Source organism: Rhinolophus sinicus, chromosome 16 (assembly GCF_057876585.1).
Source record: "Rhinolophus sinicus isolate RSI-liver-muscle chromosome 16, RSI-T2T, whole genome shotgun sequence".
Taxonomy (NCBI): domain Eukaryota; kingdom Metazoa; phylum Chordata; class Mammalia; order Chiroptera; family Rhinolophidae; genus Rhinolophus; species Rhinolophus sinicus.
In genome coordinates, this window is record NC_142516.1 from 50989002 (window position 1) to 51015796 (window position 26795).

Below are 26795 nucleotides of genomic sequence, written 5' to 3' on the forward strand. Positions count from 1 at the left end.
CTCTAGGTAAGTACATGAATATAAATACAAAACATTCATTTTCACTCCCAAGTATTTAATAATAAGAATGGCTCTAAAAATCTTTACTACATTTAATGCCAGCTTTCATTCGCTAAACTTTCAAAAATCTAATAAAGGAGGATTTTTTTTTAAAACCTAGGATCAAGATTTAATTTGTACCGTGACATGTGTCACAGAAGTCTTTATACTGGGCACATAAAGAAAGGGCTGTTTCAGCTACATGGGTTGGGGAACATGACCAAATAGATAGACTTTATAATCATTAAGAGCTTGACTGAGATTTTCGAAAATAATAAATCACTTTCTTGAAGAGATAATATAATCCTATGCCTCCCACCTTTTTATCTTCATGCATTTCTTTAGAGATATCTTCGTGCTTATATAAATACATACAAATGTGTGTTTCTATTTAAAGACACACACACACACACACACACACAATCCTTTGCTGTTTCATGTTTGGAGATCTTCCATATCTATAGCTATATCTATTATCTATATCTATATACACACACATTGCCTCACTCTTTTTCATGGTTGTATACAATTCTACTGAATGGACAAATGCACCAAAATTTATTTATTTCCTTGATGACGGATAATTAGGCTTTTTCCAAATTTTTTTAATTACAAATAACTGTACAGTAAATATAGTTATTTATGCAGCACTTCACATATGTAAGAGTTATCAACAGTACTTCTTACATTTCTAGCAGTACACTTTCTGGGTCAAGTATATATATATTTTCAATTTTGATAAAATTTTCCATACTGTTCTTCAGTGCTGCGCCAATTTGATTTGTATCAAGAATGAATGAGAATGTCTGTTTCTTTGGCCCTTGCCAAAGCTTACTAAATTCGGTTTTGCCTGAGTGAGAGATGAAAACAGTTTTTCTTTGTAGTTCATTTTTCATTTCCTTTTCTGTGGAGTGCTTGTTCATATAGTTTCCTCGTTTTTGGTCTTTTTTCTTTTCTGATGGATTTATAAAAGTGGTCTATATAGTAAACAAATTAGTCCTTTGAATAATAAATGTTTCAAAACTTTATGCTAGGTTGTCGTCGTTGCATTGTTGCCTTTGTTCATTGTAGTTTTTGTCATATAAAATGTTTTCACTTATGCAGTTGATTATATCAATATAGTCTTTGTAATTTTTGGATTTTACATCATGCTTCACCTCTATAAGAGAATAATAATAAAATACATTTTTCTATCCAAGTGAAATTAATTTTTATGTAAGCAGTAATATATGGAACCAATCTAATTTTCTTTTCTAAATAATTATCCAGTTGTCCCAAACACCATTTAGTGATAATCCATTATTTCTCTACTGACAGGCAATGCCACCTTTATCATATACTATATTCCGATATGCATTTGGCCTATTTATGGCCTTCAGTTTATTATTGATCTATTCTGGTCTATTCAATTGCCTAGACAATTCTGTTTTAATATTATAATTTTATAATATGTTTGAATAACTGGTAGGATTATTTCTGTCCCACCCCTCTCCATTATGTTTCTTTTTACAAAGTTTTCTTCACTATTCTCGCATGTTTACTTATATAAACAGCTTTTCTTGTACAAGAAAAAAAATATACTGGTACTTTGATTGAGATCATGTTGAAATATTTTAAGTTAATTTAGGGAAAGCAAAAATGTTTGATATCAATACTTGTTTTTCAATTATTCAAGCTTCTTTTCATGTTTAGAAACTTTAAAAAGTTTTATTACGCAGTTGAATCTTACACATATATTGTTAATTTATTGCCTGGTATATTTTGAATTTATTATATAAATGAGATCTTGGCTTTTATTATTTTCTAACTACTGTTGTTTGCATCTAGAGAAGCTATTGATTTCTTTGTATATTAATCGTGTACTCAGTTAGTTTAGTAAGTTCTCTTATTGTTTGTTATAGTTTTTCATTTGATTCTCTATGATTTCTATCAGGTATACAATCATATTATCTGTAACTTTTGATCTCGTTACCTCCCTTCTATTTTTATATTTCATTTCCTTCTCTTGTTTCACTGCATCTTTGCTGCAATTTTGAAAACATAATTTCTTTTTTTTACCAGGCAGATGGGAAATTTACTAAAATGTATAGTAAGTAAATTTCAAATAAATGTGTAAAATTATCTCTAACAGTCGGAAGTTAGATTACAAACTCCTAGCCCATGAAATTTATGGCATCAACAGTTATAATCAAACATAATAACTAGATTTTAAAAGAAACTAGATAATTTTGTGACTACTAAACACAACTGCAGTTATACATGCTGAGAAAGCGGTAATCAAATTGCATGCTTTTGGGGCATGTTGTGATAAACCTGGGAACACAGAAAAATTCCCTTTGATTTGAGAATTGGACGTGAACATTGTGTTGTATTTCCCCTCATCAAATTAGAAGACATAGGCTAATGGAAGAGGCAGTATTAAAATTTTATGAGTCTATTATTGACTCAGATGTAACTCATAGACTACTGTGTATTTTCATTTGCCACCAATACATTTCATTTTTTATCTGGATTACCTGGTCTCCATGAGTGGAATATTAATGATTATTTTTGTTCAAAATTTACAGTAGTTTCAAACTAGGAAACTACTTTGAAATTTGATTTATAAATGCAAGGGTCAAGCCAAAGTTATACAAGAGGTCACCTGGAACATAGATTACCTCCATATTTATAAGTAGAATTTGCAAACATCATTAAACTTTTTCTAATCTAGATTTCACATGAAATAGAATCTAGCCATTTGTGATATGCCACAACATCCCTGTGTTCTGAAATGTTGTTTCAGTATGAAATAGCTAAAAATTAAAATAATTCATTATATTTTGCTTTGGAAATTCAAGGGAACCCATCAGCTATGTTCAGGAGAAGCTGAAGGCCCCTGTCATTCTATTTGTCTTAACCTTCTAGTTTATCAAGATTTCTAGGAGTGGAATGTCTTACAGCCTTAACCATAAAATTACTGCCTCTAGATCTTATCAACTTAAGGCTGGAGCAGTGCGGAACTGACTGACAGCTGAATGGAATAGAGATGAAGTGATTGAGACTACGAGTCACTCAAAGTCCCACTTTATTAAGTGCTTTGAAAATGAGGTCCCACAACCTTCAGTCAATTTAGGATTAAGTGCAGGAAGCAGAAGATTCATGGTACTCTCTCTGAGGAGTTACATTTGGGGGTTCAGGTTGGCCTAGGGAAACCGGAACATAGGAAAACCGAAAATGCTACGATCATAATGGACACACGAGTACATGTTTCTGCCAAAATAAATGGAGCAGTATTTTTGTTTTATCATTGAGACTAACTAAAAAAGACTAAGAAAATTATTAGTCTTAGAATAATAGTCTCATAGACACAGACAATAGTTTAGTGGTTACCAGAGGGTAAGGGGGGAAAGGGGTGGTAGATGAGGGTAAAGGGGATCAAATATATGGTGATGGAAGGAGAACTGACTCTGGGTGGTGAACACACAATGGGATTTATAGATGATGTAATACAGAATTGTACACCTGAAATCTATGTAACTTTACTAACAATTGTCACCCCAATAAACTTTAATTAAAAAAAAGAACAGTAGTCTTAGAAGAGAAATTAAATCTTAATATATAAAATATAACTGATTTATGCATAATTTATGCACACTTCTAAATTTAAAAAATTTTCTTTTTAGCCTATCTTTATGCATGATAATTAAACAGAAGTTTTCATCTCCTGTTACTATATTGGTTTTCTATCTCTACATAGTCATAACCAATAATCCAACATTATGTTAACTTTTTTTTCCCTTTGGTAAGATAGATGGGCAGTTCAGCTCCTTCTAATATAGTCATTTCCCATAAACATAAGGAAGCCCTTCAACTACTAATATGAAAAAATATCTCTGAGATATATTGCTAGGTGAAAAGAAAAAGCAAGATGAAGTAGTTTTGTTATCATTTGTATTAAAAGAAATGGTAATGAGAGAGAGAGAGAGAGAGAGACATTCTGCTTGTATATTCACAGAATATCTCTAGAATGATACTCAAAAGAACCTACTAACAGTGGTTGCCTCTAAGGAAAAGAACTGAAGAACAGGGGTGAGAGGAAGACCGCATTATGTCATTTCTTGTATCTTTTGAATTGTGCAACATAAGAATATGTAACTAACTCATATAAATAAATAACAATTTTAAAACAAAACACACGGTCATTGGTACCACTCCAGCAAAGGAATAAGAAGACAAAATTATTTTCTGGGGTGCTATACATATTCATTTTCTTAGCAAAAACTATTCCCGTATACCAAACCCATAAGTAAGTAAACCAAAAATTAAGAAATAAAAGCATCTATAATTCTTAAACAGATTTTTAACTTTCTATAAATTGTATAAGCCAGGCCAAACTTTTACTTATATAGAAGCAGATGGACATTCAAATTTTCCTCCAAGTAACTGAAATAAATTACAATATTTTACATTAATCAAAAGAGGGAGAGATATGACAATTTTAGTTTCAACACATTTTCCTTGTGCCCCTTGGTGGGATCTAATTTTAGCAAAAGTCACTTAACATATATAATTACTAAACATATATACAGAAAGATGTAAAAATTAGCTTTCATATTACAGTCTCAAGTGATTAATGTAATCTTATTTAGCTAACAAGATAGAAAAACCGCCGTAAATAACCATCTACTTATAAGAATCAAATGTTATTTCATGGAGGAGTGAGTAAATAAAGCTTCTTAAAGCAAATTGCTAATTATTGTATAGTGTGGTATAAGATAAATTATGTTGTAATGAGCACAAAAATATCACTAACTACAATCATAAATTTTTGATATTCGAATGTAAATTGTGTCCAGGTTTCAAAATCCTAAAATTTTGAAGTGATATGGTTATACAGAAAAATAATGAAGAAAAATAAATCAGTGTTTCAAATGAATAACAACACATAAGGAAACATGGTGATGCAATTAGAAGGAAGATCAAAGTATAATAAGTTCAGAATAATGACTGTAGCCCAATCTTCTACATTAATGTCCATGTGCTACTGAAATATTAACAATAATTAGATCCCTAGAATTAATTTAATGAACCATAAAACATTTATTTAAGTAGTAACTTAAATGAACTCATATCCAGTGATGTTCAAAGAAACATTAATATTTTTGAAAATTCTTATTTAAAACTATTAGCAAGAAATGCTTTTTAAAAGTGTGTATATATATTAATATATGTAAACACATACACATATATATAATATACACACAGACTCCATTGACCAAATAAATGAATACAGTAAGTAAAAGGAGAATAGTATTTTAACCAATACTATTGGTTGTTTGTACCATAATTTATTCATCAAATAAAATTTATCAACATCATAATCTTTTGAAAAATTCTGACATTTCTTGGTACCTTGAAAACTGACAGTATTTACAATGTGTAAGCAAAAATGAAATACTAAAACATGTTTATGTAAAACATTTTTTCATTAAAGGTATAAAATGAAAGTAAATCACAGGCTCAAATAAAAATTCTCCATTAATGATTTGGAGATTCTTCTTGTATGAGAAGATGGTTTTATACTGAATATTATACTAGGTAAGAAAATATTTCAAGTGCTAATCATTTTTTTTTTTTTTTCAGTATTGGCTTCAATTTTAAATCATTATCTTTCTTCATAGGTATATTTTGAGAAACTGGTTTGCACACTAGCGTAAACTTTCTTTGTGGAAGGAAATGATTCCTAATCAATTCAAATGAAAGTATTTCTGTACAGGCAGAGGTCAAATGTAAGACAGAGTCAAGGCAATTATTCTGAGAATCAGAGCAGTAAACCTTGCTGCTCAGCAAATGAATAAAGGTGTTAGGTTCCTGTTATTTCCAAATACTCAAACTTAAGTAGTTTTTCATCAACTGAATTAATTGGCTAAACATTTCGCTTATTATAGGCTCTTAAGAAACAGCCCAACTGACTATGTCCCAGTCAGGAATCCTGGCCCCAGTATATGCTACTCCTACACAGTCAGTTGCCATCACCCCCACATACTACTGGTGGTAGAAGGACCACTAAACCACCAAAACTGAACTTATGTAGCACAGTTGGGCTCCATGTTTGGAAAGAAATGACTTGAGTCTTGACAACAAGTTGTTCAAGATTGTAATCATATATTCTTTGTATGGTTCTATAGTGAATGATAAAGATACGTGAAAATAAGCAAATTCCCTTTAGTGACATGGTACCTACCAGGAGTCTAAACAACCAAAAAACCACAAATTTTCTAACATTTGGCAGAAGGAGGATGGTAGGAAATCTTAAACAGGTTTCATGGCACTTAAACATTAACTTTACTACAGTAACAGATGTGAAACTGTAAACAGAATTACCACCTCACTGTGAATGAAGCAGATGAAGATCTCAAGCAGAATTGAGAGGGGGATCTAAATTGAACATAAATTTTGGTAATAAATACAAAGTAACACAATAAACACTAGCAGATGTATATTTAAATAATATACATCTATCATATGCCACTATCATATGTGCTTTGATGAGGGCACCTTATGATTGTTCCATGCAAATGTTATCTTTTTATTTAACTTTTACACTTCTTTTGCTAAAAAGGAAATTTTCTTATAAAAAAAAGAAAACACACAAAAAACATTAACAAAACCTTAAATATTAATGCTTAATTATTAATTAATCCTTAAATATTTATTAATTCATAAAGTATAATATGTACAATTGATACTAGGAATAGGTGGGGTTTTCTTATAGCTTCCTACTATTCAGTCATTATACTTCAAGTTATTTTAAGTGTTAGTTTAATTTGCCAATTAATATAATAGAAATCAAGCATCTGATTTGTGTAATGGATAACTTAAGGAGTAATGCTACTTTTCATACTCTATATGGAAAAAAATCAAACTACAAAGTTTACCCTGTTAATGTTTGCACCTGTATTTACTTGACCTGGAATAAGCAATTTAATTAACTGAGTGACAGCAGTAATAAATTCAGTTGATAAAGATGTTTAACAGGTAGTCAGAAATCAGGGAGGTCAGTGGAAATGTCTGGAGAAGGTAAAGTAGGAAAGGGATAGGGAATGGAGGGATGGTATGCTGTCATGGGAGAGGGTGGATGAAACAAAAATGGGAAAAGACTCTTTGTCCCCAATTTTTCAGTTTTTCAAAGACCTTTATAAGTGGCAATGAATTCCCTTTCCAAAGAAAATGACTTTCTGGATAGCCTTTCTCAAGAGCAATATAAAGTACTGGCACCTATTCTACCTCTTCTCCTTTTATGGTAAAGATACAGTTATTTTCACATCTAGGACATTTTACGATTGTTTTGTAAATATGATTTTAAAGCTGGGAGGAAATTAGGAAATCATTTAATCTAAGTAACACTTTATATTATTGATAACGGAACTGTGGGTCAGAGAGGCTCTGATTTAGTTTCTAATCTATAAAAATGAACCTTTTAGTCTGACTAAAAGATTCAGACATGCCGTACGTACTTAGTGTTATGAAAAGCAAGAGACAAATATACATAAGAAATGGATGCTCTGAAAACACAAAGAGAAAGTTACAGAAAAGGAACTCTCCACTCAGAACTGCTAGTGACCTGTTCTGATGTTGGTAAGAAATAGTGAACTGAAAGTAAGGGGCTTCAAAGAATGGATAAGAGAAAACACACTAAATGATGCAAGTGTAAACACATGTAATCATTACAAACAGAAAAGTATGTATAAAGTACTTACCAGATATGCTATATCTTGAAAATCCATGAAATGAAAAATGTAAAGCTTCTCGTATTATTTTTTTACCAAATTTGTTTCTAACTCAATTTCATTATAAGAACAAACTATATGGTAAGATGATGAAAAATGGGTGTGTGCACTTAATCCGAATCCCCAGCCTCCTTTTACATAAAACACGTAGAAAATCAATTCCATTGCTACTTTAGCTACATAGTTCTAAATGATCACTCATTTATATGTTCAACTGAGGTGAAAATAGAAAGCTCAGGTTACAGAGTTTGATGACACTGAATTCTACACAGCTTTCTATTTCTATGACATCATTTCAATACATTAAAATATCTTGTGTCAAAATAAATGTATTTATTAAATTTTAAAAATTTGAAAACTAAAATATGTATTCCGAAGACACTCTTTGCTCATAGCTATGATCAAAGCCAATATAAATATTTTTCGTTGGAATTACCCAGATTAGTGCTTCCCAAAGTGCATCTTTGGTAGAATGCAAAATGGCTTTACATATGACACATGGGTAAACATTTTTTATTTTACTTTTTAAGAATGGATTTAACATACATTAGAAACATTACGTTTTCTATTTCAAAATGATTCAACTAAAAATTATATATTAAGTAAATAATAGTATAGGTGGTATGGGAATATGGCCAAACTTAAATGTCTCAAGTTTGGGAAATGTTGCCCTACATAAAGCGATTTCTTTGGCAATGAGCTAGCATACATATTACTGGTGAAAATTCCAAACTAAACTATATTTTACTCTCTATAATACTTCTTGGTTTTTATCTCATAAAAAGCCAGTGTAAATCAGTGTAATATAAAAGCAATTTCTTTCAGTAGAAATTTTAAGTAGTTTACTAAATATCACTGCAGAAAGCCTATGAGTGAGAATCACTTCTCTGACTTGCCACTACTAAGAACTTCCAAATTCACACAACTGCGGGTGTGAATCAGTAACATACACTACTCATACTACATTCCAGATAATACCACAATACTTAAATGCAACACTTTCTTGCCCCAGCTCGTGTGTGCTGTTTTTTCCCCCCATATTGGAAAATGTACAATAGTGGCTACCCAACAAGCTAAATCAAACAAATAAAAACTCAAATACTTACTGTCGCTGGGGAGGCCCGAGTGGTGTGTGTCACTGCGTGACCAGAATTCTCCATTGAATTGCCGATCAGATAGGTTCCTCCCGAGCTACTGATGAGTTGTCCTCCCGTGACGCCCATTTGAATCCCACCAGTGCCCACCATACTGTGGGATGAGACCACGGTAGTCACCTGTGCGGAACTCCCTTGAGTATCAAAGTAATTCCCTCCAGTGTTTTGGCTGTACATCTGCGTTTCTGTGTAAGGATAAGTTGTTGTTCGGCTTTAGAAGAAGAAGAAGAAAGAAATTTACTAGCTTATTTATATCATCTTATCTAATTTTTTCTAGTGTGAATTTGTGTTCAGAATACATCGGTTGAGCCTTTGGAACATGCCGAGTTTTGTATTTTGTATGAAACTTCATTCCCAGAAGTAGTAGGGTTTACTTTCCAACTAGAAGGTACATTCCTTTAACAAGTTCCTCAACGCTTCTCTGTACTTGAAAGCTTTTGCCCTCTACTGGTACCTACCTCCAGCATATAAATAGACTCAGTTCTCTTCCCTCCAAAAAATCTTATTGAGCGACTTCTTCAATTCCTTATAGAACTTCTTGCAAATCCTAGTTTCAGAAAAGCTGAGGTCTGGAATGACTGGGGGCTGATAAGTCAACTCCTCATGCTACTTCACATTCCTGGTGACTTGCAATAAACCTCCATGACTAAGGAAGCTCGCATGGATCTCTTTCTTGACACCAGAAGGATCTTGAGTAAACATTTACTAACCTTGGACACTAAATCCCTATCCATACCTCTTTCTTCTTTTACAGCTAAGCTTCGCCATGATAACTATGCCACCTCACCATGCTCTCACTTTCCAGTTCCCAACAACTGCAGTACAGCTTCTACCCTTAGCCTTTCATTGAAATTGCTTTTAATAAGGTCACTTGCAACCAAATCTAAATACCAAGTAGAAGGCTGCTGTCAGTCCTTATCTTTTTTGACCTATTTGCAGTATAACCTTGTTGATCACACCATGTTGCCCTTTCCCTCCTTTTTCTGTTCTGATTAAGCTTGTTTGATTGATTTTTCATTTTCAATTGAGTATAATGTGTTTTAACATGAATTTAATTTTAATTTTGAATTAATTATATGCTCACAAGAAGTTGCAAAAAGAGTAGAGATGTATAAAATGATTTTATTAAAAATTCAAATATCAAATTAAAATTCCCGGTTCTTTTGTTATTCTCTTCAACCAGCATATCAGAGCTAGCCACTACTGACAATTTGGCGTGTACATTTTCATATATTTTCTATGTATATACAAGGTTTCTCTGCCTTAATCTCTCCTATTCTGTAGTTTCTACTTTTCTTTTCCACTTTTTTTTTTTACCATTACCTTTCAAGGACATTTTGGAAGCTCCATTTTTCTGGCACTTTAAATATTGATATTTTCTGAGAGTTCAATGTTTAGCTCTTATTTTTCCTCATTTTATTCGGACCACATACATTTACCATAAACTATATAACCACATAGATGCTCATGGTAAACAACCTTGTATATAAGTTGATTATCTCTACTCTCTTTACTTTCTAGTTATACTTGAAGAATTTTAAATCTGGGTTTCTAATAGCCACCCGGTTATCTCTACCAGGAAACCCTATGATATATGGGAAGTCCTATACGCAAAATTTAACGTACAACTGAAAAAAAAAAAGTCTCTCTCTCTTGCTGTTTTTCACATATTCCCCCTCTCAGCAGAGAGCAGCACCACCATCAGCTTTGGAAATTATTGCTCTTTCCTCACTTACACTTACATCAGTCACTAAGTCCTACTAATGTTACCTTCTAAATAATTCTACAGTTCTCCGTCCCATTCACATACTCACTGCATTCATTCATAATACTCTCCATTACTACTACCTTCTAATTGGCTTTCCTTCCTCTAGTCAGGCTCTCTTCCCGCCTATCTTCAACTGTGCTGCCAGGGGAATTTTTCTAAAATGCAAATACGAAAATAAAACTTTTCTAAAAAAAAACCTTTCTATGATTCCCTCTCGTTTTCAGAAGGAATTCAAAACCCTTGACTGACCTTACAACAACCATCAGGGCTGGAGCCTACATAATCTCCGAACGTGGTAGTAGCAGTCATTTCCTCCAATGCTTTCTTCACTCGCACCACACTGACCTTTTTGGCTGATCCCCCAAAGTGCCATTTTCTCTTGCCTTCTTGCTTTGTGGCATATGGTTTCTTCTGCCTGAAAGGCCTTCAAGTTTTTCTGTAACTCCCTTCTTTGTCTTCATCTTTTGTAAACTCTCAGGTCAAGCATCACCTTATCTCAGAATTATTTCTCTGCACAACCTGCCCTCTGCGGCTATTCCTCACAGGGCTGTTATGTTTTGTTCCCTGTACTTTCCTAACACCCTGTGCATACCTGAACTATAACTCTCAAGATACTGAGTGTTAATTTCTTCATGTCCTTCTATTCCCATTAAATTGTTTTATTCCCATTTGTACCCTCAACACTCAACCCAGTTGCTTGGTGTATTGTGGGCACACTAGTCAACATACAAAAATATGATCTGACATAATAGCCAGTTTTATACATTTCTAAAACATAAATCCTTTTTGTTTTGTTAAAAAATGAGAAATTATGCTACATTAGTCAAAGACTTGTCTGTATCATTTAAAACAAGTCATTTGAACTCATTAAAAATTACACTTGTAATATAATTTATAATGTAAATTTTAGTAAAATAATAGTGGGTGATGATAGAAACAACTCCACAGAGAATTTTTAGAGAGAAAAATGCCATTTAAAATACATATACAGTTCTCCTCATTGCTGTATTTCCCAATGGGAAATCTAATTTATACATTTCTTTTCTTACACATTTATTTGATAAAATAAAAGTTATGCTGATTTCAAATTTAGGTAAAAAGAGAAATGAGGTCATTTTAATCTATATCCACTGACTATAACAGTGACCCTCTTTGTGCTTAAAATAACACAATATGATATTGATATTTAAGTACAGCCAAATAAGGTATACAGATAGCTATAGCTAATAAATACTTTGACAGACGCAAGACACGGTGCCAGCGTTCATTTTCATAGTCCTAGCAAAATGTTTATGCATGCCCCCTAGTAATAAGTTGATTTCACAAATAAAACATACAATAACAACTAATGATGGCGAATATACTGCCCATTTACTACTATGCACCAGGCACTATTCTATGTGCATGAGATATTAACGCATTTAATCTTCATTCCCTCTCTATGTGATAGGTACTATTATAATTCCTGTTTCACAGACAACGTGGATAGGTTAAGTAGCTTTGTTCAGAGCGCACAGCTGGTAAAACAATGGATTTGGAATCTGCACTGAACTCGTGCTCTCAACCATTCTGTCACATAAAAAGAACTTAACTTTATTCGTGAATGACAGTTGGGGAATAGCCCTAACAGGTGGTACAGGAGCCATGTGAACTTTCTGTTGCAGTTTGGGATTTCCTTATACCTTAGTTCACTGTTTACTGGCCTCACACTACTCTCCTGTCTTACCCAGAATGGGACCTGCAGATGTACCTGTAGTGGCACAGAAAGAGACAGAAAAGGCAGGACTATTGCAAAGGATGCATACCTTCATACACTTGGGATTTATAAGTTCTATGACCATGGAAGTTGTTATTATAGTACAAAAGAAACATTCCAAGGAGTGAAAATCACTCCATCTTGTGGGCATGCCTCCTTTATACGAGTATAATTAGTTCTCAGTGAACATTAGTAATGCAAACAAATGCATCACAGAATATCTGTATCTATAGCCCCCAAGTCAGTATGAAAATATGGCAGTAAAATGCAACCTGCTTTGATTTTAATACTCCCCTTAAGTTGGAGATGATTCATGAGCTAGAAAATGAGCAAAGAATAAGAGAAGGGTAAACGTCACTAAAGAGTATGTCTAATCCATAAACTATCCTCATTACTGAATCATGACCCATGGGACCGAGGAGAAGGCTTGCCTACTATATAAAAATGCACTGGGGTAAAGATTGGCAATTTTTTTTTCGGGGGGGGGGGAACAATTTTATTAGGAAATGGCACGCTGTGTAATGTTTCTGAATTTGTCTGTGACAAAAATGGTACACTTACCATAAGAAATAGAGGAGATTTTAAACATTGGATTGGGTAATAGAGGCAAACCATAATATTCTTAGCCATTGCTCTTTAAACGTACGAAGATAAGCATTAACCTATTCCTTCTGAAGCCAGAGCCAGAGTTTTGCGCAGATAACTCCAAAAGGTCTTTTCTATGTCTAAATGCTCTAAAAGCTCCTGAATAAATGCTGAAGAATTTATGTTAAAAAAAAAAAAGCAGCAGCACCAAGAGCAAAAACAAGCAGTTCTTTCTTAGGTAGCAGAAATAATGACCCTTTAATTCTGATACCTCAGATTCGTTTATCTTTCATATTGTAAAATGAATACGAGTTATTACTTGCACACTATTTTCCTCAGAAATTTCCAAAACCTATGTTTGAGAAAATAACTCAATATTTGGTATATCAGATTGAAAGCAACTATTTCTAGACAGTACATTCCTGAAACAGCTCAATTCCCAAGCAATTCTGTGCACATTTGAAAGATGCTTCTGTGTTCCTTTTGTTTGTTCTTCATTGATTGCCACAGATTGTTATGAAAATAATGTCATATTATTTCTACAGCAGAAAATAAACCTTTCTATTGTTCTGCATATGTACCCAGTAATGAATGTAAGCACGTAGATATGTGCATACTTGCTGACAGGAGCTTCTTCATACCTGACTCTATTTTAAGGTTCTATGTAAATGTCAGGACTCTGATCCATTGAATTCAGAAAATTAGTGCTGTTTGCATCCCATCATACCTTAGCATATACCTTGGATAAACATGACTGAATATTCCCTGCTTGCTTGTTCAGTAGGATAATTATATCACTTTACTCAGCTATCATTAATTTTTCCGTTTTCTTTAACTATCCACAATTCCACATATATAATATCTCTAAATTATGTGTCTTGTATTTCACCCAGGTCTTGAATATTCTCCCACCAATAAGCTAGTCAATGATAAAATCAAGCAATGGCATGAAAATGGAAAATTATGGAAATAAAATATCTTGCAAATTTTATACCATAAAATTTATTATGAAGCTAGACTATAGTAACGTTGGTCACTATAATAGCTTACATTTGTATAATGCTTTATTGTTTTCAGGCTAATTTATAGTCATTCCTTTAACAAATATTTACTGAGCATTTATTCTGGCACCTAGAATAAAAGGAACAAAACAGACATAACCTCTACTGTCATAAGGGCTACATAACATAAGCAACAAATGGTCAAAAATAAGAAGGAAAATAAGATAATTAGAAATTTTCTTTAGTCTATGACAGAGAAAAATAGAATATTAAAGTGTAATAAATGGAAGGGTCATACTAGATAGGTTAGTCCAGAATGCTATCCCTAAAAAAAGAGATATTAAGGTAGAAACTAAATGATGAAAAGCAGTCAGCTCTATGGAATACAGGAAGAAAACATAGATCAGGAAGAAAGTACAGCATGTACAAAACCTACAACACAAGAAAGATCCTGGTATTTAGGAAGAAATTAGAAGTCTAGAATGGCTGGCTATATCGAATGAGAAGGATATTAGAAAGAAATGAGGTTTAAAAGGGAGGTAAAAACTAAATATTCAAGTAGCATTATTGTTCTAAAAAGATCCCAGTTCCTTAACCTTTACTTGATGTCTTGTTTCTAAACTCCTTAATCATCTTCTTCCCCTCCTCTCCCAGTACCTCATGTTCTTCTCCAGTTGTCAGTGTCACAATATGTGCTATGTACTGTCCAAAATGTCACTGATACATAATTGATTAATTGCTAGCCTCATCCCCAAAGTTCCTGATTCGGTAGCACCAGGCTAGGGACCAAAAGAGGGCATTTCTAACAAGTTCTCAGGTGATGCTAATACTCCTGGTCTAACAGACCTCCAGAACCAGGGTACTGGAGGATACTGAAAATGGGAAGCCCAACTTTCACAGGTATGAAGAAAAAAAGGGTGTTTCACAACTATTAGTTATTTTACTCTATTTCAGTTTTTTAAAACATCAAAGTCTACTCAGGTAAAGGAGTTTTATATTCTGGGGCAGCTATCCATGACAGCACTGCTTTAATAGTTTTTGAAGCATACTAAAAGGATATCCTAAATAAGTACACGTACAGGTCATTTGCCTGACAACAGAAGTCAGGAAATTGGATATGAGCTTAAATCCACTTTGGGAGAAATGGATCAAAATGATTTTGACCCAGAGTAACTGTTCAAAATTTGCAATTAAGAAAAATTGAGGTGGATCACATGATAGCTCTATTTTTAATATTTTTGAGGAATTTCCATATGGTTTTCCCTAATGGGTAAACCAATTTACATCCCCACCAGTAGTGCACAAGGGTCACTTTTTCTCCACATCTTCACCAACACTTATCTCTTCTCTTGTCTTTTTGATAATAGACATCAGAACTGGTGGGAGGTGATATCTCATTGTGGTTTTGATTTGCAGTTCCTTGACAATTAGGATGTTCAGCATCTTTTCATGTATCTGTTAGCCATCTGTATGCCTCCTTTGAAAAATGTCTATTCAAGCCCTTTGCCCATTTTAAAATCAGATTATTTGCTTTTTTTGCTATTGAGCTGTGTGAATTATTTATATATTTTGGATATTAACCCTTATCAGATATATGATTTGCAAATATTTTCCCCCATTCCATAGGTTGTCTTTTCCTTTTGCTGATGGTTTCCATCGTTATGCACAAGCTTTTTAGTGTGATGTACCCCCTTTTGTACATTTTTGCTTCTGTTCCCTATGCTTTTGCTGTCATATGAAGAAAAAAAAAATCATTGCCAAGACCAATGTCAAGGAGCTTATCACTTATGTTTTCATCCAGGAGTTTTACAATTTTAGGTCTTACATTGAAATCTTTACTCTATTTTGAGTTAATTCTTGGTGAGTGGTGTGAGATAGGGGTCCAATATCACTGTTTTGTATGTGAATAGCAAGTTTACCCAACACCATTTATTGAAGAGACTAATCTTTCCCCTTTGTGTATTCCTGGTGCCCTTGTCAAAGATTAGTTGACCGTGTATGTGTGAGCTTATTTCTGGGCTCCTTATTCTGTTCCACTGGTCCATGTATCTGTTTTAGAACTACCATATAATCCAGCAATCCAACTTCTGGGTATACACCTGAAGGTAATGAAATCACTATCTCAAAAAGATATATTCATCCCCATGTTCATTGCAGCATTATTGACAACAGCCAAGACATGGAAACATCCTATATATCCATCAAAAGATGAATGGATAAAGAAAATGTGCCATATATGTGTGTATACACACACACACACACACACACACACACACACAATGAAATGTTGGTCAGCAATTTGCAACAGCATGGATGAATCTTGAGGGCATTACACTAAGTGAAATAAGTCAGACAGAGAAAAACAAGTACATATGATCTCACTTATGTGTTGTAAATAAAAAAATCAAACTCACAGAAACAGAGTAGAATGGTGGTTGCCAGGGGCTGGTGGTGGGAGTAATGAGGGAATGTTGGCAAAGGGTACAAATCTTCAGTTATATGGCAAATAAGTTCTGGGGATCTAATGTACAGCATAGTGATTATAGTTAATAGTACTGTACTGTATACTTGAAAAAATAAAAGAAAAACCGAGTAACCATATACATGTTGTTGTTTTTTTGTCATAAGCCCAAAAAACTTTTGTACAAAAAAAAACACAAAAAACCCAAACAGAAATGTGGAATCAATACTATGGTTATCAGCATCTCATTTCAGTTCCATTCATTTTTCCCTGTGTATTTAAAACTACCAAGTAGCCTGCTCCTGTCTCACCTCTCATTAAATGCTATTTTTTATTTAATTCATTCAACAAATATACATTGAGCACCTATCATGTACAGTTGTTCTAGGTATGAGAGAGAGAATGGGAACAAACAAACAAGGTACCTGCCTACATGAATTGTACATTCTAGTGGGGGAAAGACAAATGTTAGATAAGTTAAAAATAGTCATGAGAATAACACATAGTCATAAGTATTGTAGAAGAAATGTGGTCTCTGTTTGACAATCGAAGGGAAACGTACACAGACCTTAGGCCATAGAAAAACTATTTGGCCAATAATATGACTGAGGAGGACCCAGTAAATTATGAAGGAAACAGAAGAATATAGTCAGAAGAGACAAAAGAGGATAGTGACTCAAGCATAGATTAGCTGGCTGGTTGACTGTTAGAGATTAAGAAAATTTAATCTAGAAGAATGTCTGTTATATTTAACAACAGAAGATCACCAATGACCATCATAGAGCCAATTCATTATAATGTGAAGAAGAACTTGGAAGAAGCTGAAGAACATGTGGTCAGTCTGGGGTTTTACTATAAAGAGGAAGAGAGAAATCAGGCCCTTGTTAGAGATGGATATACTGTCCAGTGGGACTAGCAAAAATGGATGAAAGCAGCTATAGCCTGTATGTACGTTACTGAGGCCAAACACGGTACCAAGTCCAGATAAATAGGTGGTATGCCCCATGCCCAAGTCAAACACACTGCTGACCCAAAAGCAGTTTGGGGCCTTGGAGCATTCGCTGGGAGGTGGGACTCCGCTAGTCTGACTCCTTTTGAGGGCCAGACTAAGATTTGTTGGTACTGTCCTCTCTAGAACATTCTGGTTATTGCTAAGCCCCGGCTTCATGAATCAGCCTTAGACTGTATATAGCTAGGTTATACTCACATCCTAAAAGACTTTAGTCTCCATGAGACACAATATCGTGATTTCAAGCCTTTTCAAATATATACCACCCTCCGCCCAACAAAGATTTCTCACTCTAGCTTCCAAACCTGTGTTCAAGCAGAGATTTGTATCACGTTTTACTTTTGTAGTTAGCTTTATAAGAGTAACTATGCTAAAAGTGAATAGACTTTTTCAGACAATACAAGACCTGGTTATTAAGTAATGCTTTCAACTATTAATCCCCATTTTCCAGATTAGGAAATCTAGGTGCAAGTATTATTATTTGCCTGAGATTATAGTGTAGTCAGTGGGAAAAATACAGTCCCACTGGTAGGTGAACATGGGTCTCTGAAGTTCATTTAAAAAAAATTAATAACACAACGTGGTTCTAAACCTAAAGAAGCATACATAGATTCTTTCATTTCCTCCTTTCTTAAAAAACAGAGGGAGGAAAAAGGAGGAGAAAAACTAAGTGTCTAAACTCTCCTAAGTGGATCTTGTATAACTATTCTGGATGTCAAGCTACAGGTTATGAAAATATCACAGAAAAAAACTGCCATTAATATGCATCATTTAATTCTACTAATGGAATATAATAAAAAGGTAGATAGACAGGGCAGTCAAAGAATAGCTTTTTCTCTTAAAAGCTATTTAACTAAAACATCTGATGTTAAATATGGACTTTTCTAAATATGTTATGAATATCCAAAGAATATTCTGTAGTCACAAAATAAAACCATAAAAATATAACACAAGATTTAAAAAAAACACACATGAAAAGAGATTCATACAAATGACAAAAGGCTCTTAAAGAGTCATCAACCATAAAAAAGTCACTAGATTTATTATCTATCTACAATTATATATATAATAATGCAATAGTATAACATATAAAATTTACTATTAATAAAAATTTTTTTTGTAACTGGCCAACCCTTCTCCCCAACTGCCCAAATAAATCAGGATCAGAAGACCATCGTCTGCAGATCACTGTAAAGCACCGTTCATTAAGGATAAGAAAATCTGAACTCAAGACACTAACTAGCCAGTCATATTATTGCACTGCTCATATTATAAGTAATTTTTCTCAATTATGTGTCTGTAAAGTCGAAGGATTGGAATAAATGCTCTCCATGAACTTCCTAACTCTGACATTCTGAGAAGCCATATTTGTAAGTCTTCAATATTTGGAGAGATGGAAATTGTTATGTGATGAATGAAATGGCCCCTCTCTAATTGCAGAGACATTGGTGCTCTTCTCCACAAAAAGGCAGTTCTCTCTCTAAGAGCTCCCAAATAACTAGCCATTTACTTCTTAAAAGAGCTCATGACATGACATGACAAACCAGACCCTACCTCAATTTGAATGTGCATATCAGTAGAAGCATAAATGAAAATAGCATCCTTTCCCTCTCAATTACAGAAATTCCATAAGACCATTTCTTCTAAGCAGAGAGCATTTTAATAAGAAAGCATGATTTTACCTGCAAATCTTGAAATTCACTATTTCACTAAAAGACGAAAAATGAACTTGAAGACTATCACCTTTCAGGTTCCTTATTAATACTTTTCAAAGTGTATAGAAAAAAATAATTGGATGGCTTCAGAAAATGCACTAACTATATGATCTTCAAGCACTGACTATTTTAAAAACAGGAGTCCTATACACATGCTTATGAATTTTGAATAAATCTTTTCAATGTCAATATATTAAATAATGTACCACCTCTCAAAGTATGCCATTTGATGCTATTAGATATTATTCAGATAAAAGTTTTCTGTGGTTTAGTTTTTAAAACACTATGTTGCTTTCCTATAGGACTACTCAGAGCCTCTAAAAGCCTAACAATAGGAATTTAGCATCCTCAAAAGAAGTATCTTCATGCAGTATTTCCCTGCTTATGTACCACAGAACTCTTTTAGGTACCAACATTTTGTGAAACACAGTTTGATAAATTCTGTATTGGGGTTGATGAGAAATCTTTAATCCAAACAAAAAGAAGGCTTTCTACCGGTCAAGTCTTATAAAAGTTATCCATACAATGAACACTTGGGCATTTTAAAACATTGATCATCTCTCAACAGTAGATAAGCTTCAAAGAGTAGTTGAAAAAAACTACTCTTTAAAGCTTTTTTGGTATCTCATTTTTGATACCAAAAAAAAAATCATTTAAAATTAAATAAAACTTACGATTTCTTAATTTGGCCATGATATAACATGATGTCTTTATTTCTATCTTGACTAACATGACTGAGTTATTGGGGGAAAAGGGGAGAAATATTTTTTTCTTAGCTACATCAAAAAATTTCAATTGGATCGGACTCTCTCTCTATGATATGAAATGTTTCTCAGCTTGTTTAATTGTAGTACTCAAAATGATGAGAGATCACAAATTGAAAGAATCTGCAGGAATGAATAAGGCTATGATCCAAACTTTGAAAAGAATCTTGGAAAAACTGTTGCAAGAAAATATACCGATGGTGCAGTCCGGGTGACTAGAGCGGCGATGATAAAATAAACTGGAGCAAAAGTGAATTAAGCTACCTCTCCCTTGAGTAAAGAGCTATTCTATTCCAACTCACAGCACTGGAAAGCAGTCTCAATTGTTCATTTCAATATATGCCCACACACGCACTCACACTGTTAAGCCTGTGTCATGCTGGCAATGAACGTCCATATGCAGAGCAAGAACCAGGTAAACACTTTCCTATCAACAAACTGTAGTGATTACACATTGACACATCTCTGTGAGGGCTATTATCACCTCTTGAGTGAGACCCCGTGCATGATGGCTACTCAGCATGGGCATGCTGGTGACAGGCATCAGTGACCCAGTACTTACTAAGTAGGGCTGTAAGGACATATATTGGGTGCTTGAAAGTTCATGATAAAAATTGGTGTCCCTATCTTCTGGGTGTATCACCAGCATAAAGCATTTATCACACAGAAGTGGGAATCTGTGACCCAGGTCAGGGCTAGAACACTAGCTAGCTATTAATTCAGTGCGGTGGGATAGAAGAATATGGAATACCCTTTCCTAACACCCATGGAAGTGTAGCAAATAAAAAGAGCATAAAAAAAAAACTTAAAACGAACATTAGAGACAAAAATTGTACATAGTCAAATGTCAGCACTACAAAATTAAAGAAAAATTGGAATGGCTTATGCTGAAAAAATTTATTTTGGTTACATTTGAGAAAAAAAAGTCATAGTCCTCCAGCTACAAAAATGTTGAGGATAACTTATGGCAACACAATGTTTCTTTAGTGAATCTGAAAATGATGCTACAGAATCTTTAGTCAAAAATTACACTTGATAGTAATGAAAGGTTTTTAAAGATGCATCATCTTTCCCTTGACCAAGGGTACACATTTATTGTATTATTGGCGGGAGCTGAGACACAATCTGGGCCGATACAGACCAGATCAAAGCTAATTGGACTTTGTGAAAAATGAACTCATGACCTAGTCCTCATTAGTCATGATCTAACCAACTGAACTAACGGGCCATAGAAAGTACAGGTTGGCACGAGATATTTACTTTTAATCATTTCTGCACTTAAATGGGCCATATAATTTTAAAGACTCAATTTTAGAGATGCTGTTTTCCTCAGGTTTTGTGAACGTATTGATTCACTGATCACCCATTTATCTGTTATGTGGAAGACCCTAAGATCAGTGGTGGGGTAGTTTAAAAATGCACAAGGCAATAACACAGAATTTAGAGTCATGAATAGGAAAGAAAAAAATATTTTAAAAAATATAAGTATAGCACATAACTTTATAGCAATAACTAATGTTTATCGAGTGTTTACTATTTCCCTGATGCTACACAAAACACTTTTGATAAGCTAACTATATTCATTTCATAGATGAAAAAGCAGGTTCTGTAACTTTCACAAAGTCACACACTAGTAATCTCTCCATCCTACCTTGGACTAATGATAAATGGCTGTGCTAGATACTGTTGAGTTAACTCTCTCAACACCCATTCCAACTGCCTTTTTTCCTTGCCACCTTGTAGCATACAGACTTGAAAGCTACAAACTCACATTCCAAGATTCCTGGGCAGCTAAGGATTATTAGGTAACACAGTTATGGCCAATGAGATGAAAGCAAAATGGAGCTGGAGGTTTCTGGGAAAGCTTCTGCATATATACCAGGGGTGCCAAAAAAATGTATACACATTTTAAGAGATGTTAACACTTCAGTCAGCATTGCTCAAGCAGTAGTTCACTGTAATCAGAAGTGTCTAGACACTTTGAGCACCTCTTGTAATTGTAGAAGTCAAATGTGACTTGTATTCATCTTTTGTTATTGGTATATACTGAGTATTACTATTTTAATATAGTTTTTCCTTTCTTAAAATGTGTATACATATATCTATATGTGTGTATGTGTATATATATATACACATATATATATACACACACACACATATATATAATCAGAATATATACTCCAAACAGCAAGAAGAGGAAAGGTGAAAAAAGAGGTTTTCTTTTTATAAAAATTAAAAAAAAATTATTATTATTTAATAATCTTTGATATTTAAAATACAAATCAAATGTCCACATTAACAATAGGATCCTCACTATTCAACAGTGCTTTGGAAGCCTGGCTTTTGTAAGGACCAGACAGGAAGGCCCGTGTGTATAATAACAGGTAAAAGATCTCAGGAATCACACACACGGAAGGGTCCTGAGCTAATGGTGCTGCCACAGTGTACTTGTCTCACGGCCAAAAGACAATGTTCTTAATTTCAGATTTTTTTTGTACTTGAATTTCAAATAGCTTATTTATACAGAACAGTCATTTTAGGACACTTACTCCTACCAGTCCAGTGTTGCAAAAATGAGATAATCACATTTCAAATATATGTTTTCCTCTTTCAAAAATGCATTAAAAAAATTTCTGGAAACTTTCCCCTTTGAACTATGCAAGAGACAACTGAAGTGTTCCTAAACTAATCAAGATTTTCCACGTATATTTTATTATACTTGGATTTTGTGTGTATATATTCATACACACATACACAATCATACACAAAAGATTGATACATATTCACATAGACACATAAAGACCAATGACATATCAGTTCTTTTTCTACATTGTGCAAATCACTAGCACCGTGTGTTGCAAATACAAAATAAGCCTTATTGGAGAAAAATCTTATAAGCTGACATATAGCAGAGGGAGCATGGCTGGACTGGATGCACCATGGAAACTGCTCCAATAGAAGATCTCTGGCTTCAGGAGGGAGAATTAAAAAAGACTCCCATATATAAACTTACATTGCTCCATTGGTATAGACAGTATCGCTTCCTTCCACATACTGCACCTGAGCTGGATAGACATGTTGTACCTGTTGCACAGTCTGTACCTGCTGTACCTGCAAAACAAACAGGAGGGCCTTGGTGAGAGGTAGATATGAAAGAACACACAGCGTTAGATTTACCTCAAAGATTTCTCTAGGGTATTGATAAATGTGAGAGCGGCTTAGGAGGTGACCCTTAACTTCCTCAAGATGAATGCATGTTGGGTCAAAGTAAACTATAGCAATTATGCTGAATAAATTCTATAACATTTCTGTGGGTATATATGTATATACATGCTTCAAATGTTTAGGCTGAAAAGTCTGAAAGTTCCTCACTTATACTGATGATTTATGAAATCCTCTTCCTCTGGTTTATGATAGCTAAATTTATTTTTAATTAAAAAATTCATGATGGAAAATTTCAAACACTCATACGTAGAATTAATACTATAATACACCTCATAGATTCATCATCCAAGATAAATAATTGTTACCAGACCTTCCCTTTTAACCCCTGACAGGATTATTTAAAAGCAAGTACAGAGATTATATCATTTCACTGGTAAATATTTCATTTTGTTTCTAAGAGATAAGAACTATTTTTAACATGAACACAATATTAATATCACATATAAATATTAACAATTCCTTAATGTCATCTAAAACCCAGTCATTTTTCAAATTTCTCTGATTATTCCAAAGTTTTTTTTACAATTGGCTTGTTCAAATCAGGATCCAAACAATGTCTATATATTACATTTGGGTGATATTTCCATATCTGCTTTTAATCTCTAACAGTTTCCCAATCTTTTTATTTCTTAACTATTACTTATTGAAGAAACTATATCATTTATCTTGTAGAATTTCTGGAATTCTAGATTTGGCTGATAGCATCCCTGATATGTCTTTTAATAAGTTCTTCTAGCTCTTGTATGTCCTATAAACTAAAGTTAGATCAGGGGCCTTGAACAGGTTCAAATTTTGAAAAACTGTGTACTTCCTCTTGCGTCATATCAGTTGCCATGTAACAACTGGTTGTCTTTGTTTCTGCAATGATACATATAATCAGTATCATTATATGATTATGGGGTCAGGTGTTGTCAGCTGGACCAGTTACCACAATGTTCCTATCCATGTTATATCTGAGATATTAGTAGCCAATGATGACCATTTTCTAGAGACAGTATTTCAATTAATAAAGGTTGCAAACTTGGATAATCTAATTCTGTTATATAATTCTGTCATTTATTAGTAGACTTCTAAAAGAAATTCCTCTTATTAATTATTTGGTTACTTTGAAATAAGGTTTGCACAGTAAGAACAGGACAAATACATGATTCTTTCCTTACCAGTACTCAGAATAATGATTTTTGTCTCCTAGCTCCCTCCCAAGGTGAACAGTGTGGTATTTAGCTTGCCTTGTTTGCTTTGTATCCTTATGATTCTTGGCTTTTGAACATATTTAATGTTTTTCAATCATATCAGTCTTTTTTCTTCCCAAAATTGTTCCATCTTTGACAAATGGTAATCCTTTCAAACTAGATCCTGTATCTTTTGACATGACCACAGTAATCTTTCTTAACTCCTCTGCTTTCTGCTATGATAAGATGTCCCAGACTTATCTCTTATATTTCCTGTCCTAGATCCGGAATCAATTATTTCTTCAGAGATCCTGACTCCTATTAATAAGGAGTAACATAAATATGTAAAAAACTGTTTAGGAAGGCAATTTATAAATAGGCATAATATTTGATACCTTTGTGATTTCCTCTACAGAAATATTTAATATCCAAACAGTTGCTGTACAATACTATTAAATAATATAGTTTATAAGCACAAAGAATTAGAAGGGAAAACCTTAATGACTGTGAAAAGTAGAGTGATTAAATATAGTAATATATGGCTGTAGAACATATGACTGATGTTAAAAGAGTAAAAAGTAAGATTGATATGTATTTAAACAGCAAGATCTCTAAGACGTCATCAAGTGAAAAAATATGCTATAGAACAATATTTATAATGTGATCTGACTTATGCTTAAAAATATGTATGTATCTGCATATATGTCACGTGTGTGTAAATGTATTAAGTATATAAAGGAGAATAGAAGGATGCACATCAAACTTCTGAAATGGTTACTTTGTTGCATTACATGATATGAGATGGGAGAAGTGAGGTGACTGGCACCTTTTATTCTGCAGATTTATATCGCTCTTGTATTTTTAAAATGAAAATGAGTTTCTATATTATGCACATAATGCATAAAATATATAAATCAATATATGGAAGGACATCCACTTCTGGCCATGATGGCATAAATACTACAGGAATGCACTCGCCACACCAAACAAGTGGAAAGCTGAACAATATATGTAAAACAATGTTTTTAGTCATTCACAAAGGCATCATAAGATTGTGATCCGTAACAGAAGAGAAACAAACAAGTTAACCGTAACAATGATGCTGGCTTTTGACATGGAATCACTTTCCAGACTGCAACGCAAGAAGGGAGAAAGCAAGTAGAGCATCATGAGCTCCCTGAGGTGAGGAGACAGATATTAGAATTGGGGAGGCTTAGGCAGCTGAAATTTGGGGGCTGAATCAGAGAGAGCATTAAGCATAGAAGCAGATCCAGAAATATTCATGGAGATCTCCATGAGTCTGATGCTGAATACTAAGCTGTACGTGTGTTGGGCCCAGAGATCTTCAAACTCTGACCAGCCACTATTATATGACCTTAATGAACACCTAGAGCATTCTGTAAAAATACCAGAAGGGTAAAGTGTTAGGAGTATGGCTGACTAAACTAGCTCTAGAGTAGACTACGTTAGGTCCATCCTAACAAAGTTAAAAAATAAGCCTTGAAAAAGATCAAGCTGATCCATGAGTAACTTAACTGCCTGTACAAAATAAACTTTAACACTTTTAAAGAAAGACAGCAAACTCCAGACACACAAAACTGTAAGAATCATGTCCAGCACTCAATAAAAAGTTATTAGACATGTGAAGCAGAAAATGTGATCTATAACTAGGAGAAAAATTAATTAATAAAAAAAGATATAGAAATGAAAAATATGAAGTAGCAGGCAGAAACTTTAAAACAGCTATTATAAATAGACTTAAGATCTTAAATCAAAATCAAAGATAAAGAGATATCCACCAAATCCTCAAATATTTATATAATGAATACACTTTAATATCATCTATCATTCATAGAAGAAATCACATGGGAAATTAAAAAAATCTTAAATTACGTGATACTGAAAATACAAATATATATCAAAATTTGTGGAGTGCAGTTAGAGCCATGCATAGAGGGAAATTTATAGTTTTAAATATTTATGTTAGAGGGAGAAAAACACAATACAATATATCTAAAGTTTCAACTTTAAGAAGCTGGAAAATGAAAAACAAATTAAACATAAAGTAGAAAAAAGGAAATAAGGAGCAAAGACCAATGAAATAGACATCTGAAAAATAACAGAAAAAATCAATGAAATGATAAACATTAAGGTAGCCTTACCGTGTTTTCCCCAAAATAAAACCTAGCCGGACAATCAGCTTTAATGCGTCTTTTGGAGCAAAAATTAATATAAGACCCAGTCTTATTTTACTCTAAGACTGGGTATAATATATTAATTTTTGCTCCAAAAGACACATTGGAGCTGATTGTCCGGCTAGGTCTTATTTTCAGGGAAATACGGTAGGAGAAAAAGGAGGAAAAATTATGAATAC

At 33.6% G+C, this 26795-nt stretch overlaps 1 protein-coding gene across 7 annotated transcripts in view; it reads right to left on the minus strand.

Moving 5' to 3' along the window:
- The window catches only part of RFX3 (regulatory factor X3), a 265759-nt gene that overhangs the window by 87130 nt on the left and 151834 nt on the right, over nucleotides 1-26795 (minus strand). For all 7 annotated transcript variants that reach the window (XM_019730013.3, XM_074330488.2, XM_074330486.2 and 4 more), the window contains 2 exons: nucleotides 23038-23135; nucleotides 8918-9176 (listed from right to left, as the gene is read on the minus strand). In XM_019730013.3, coding sequence (XP_019585572.2) covers nucleotides 8918-9176; nucleotides 23038-23135 — 357 coding nt within the window. The remainder of the gene's footprint in view (nucleotides 1-8917; nucleotides 9177-23037; nucleotides 23136-26795) is intronic.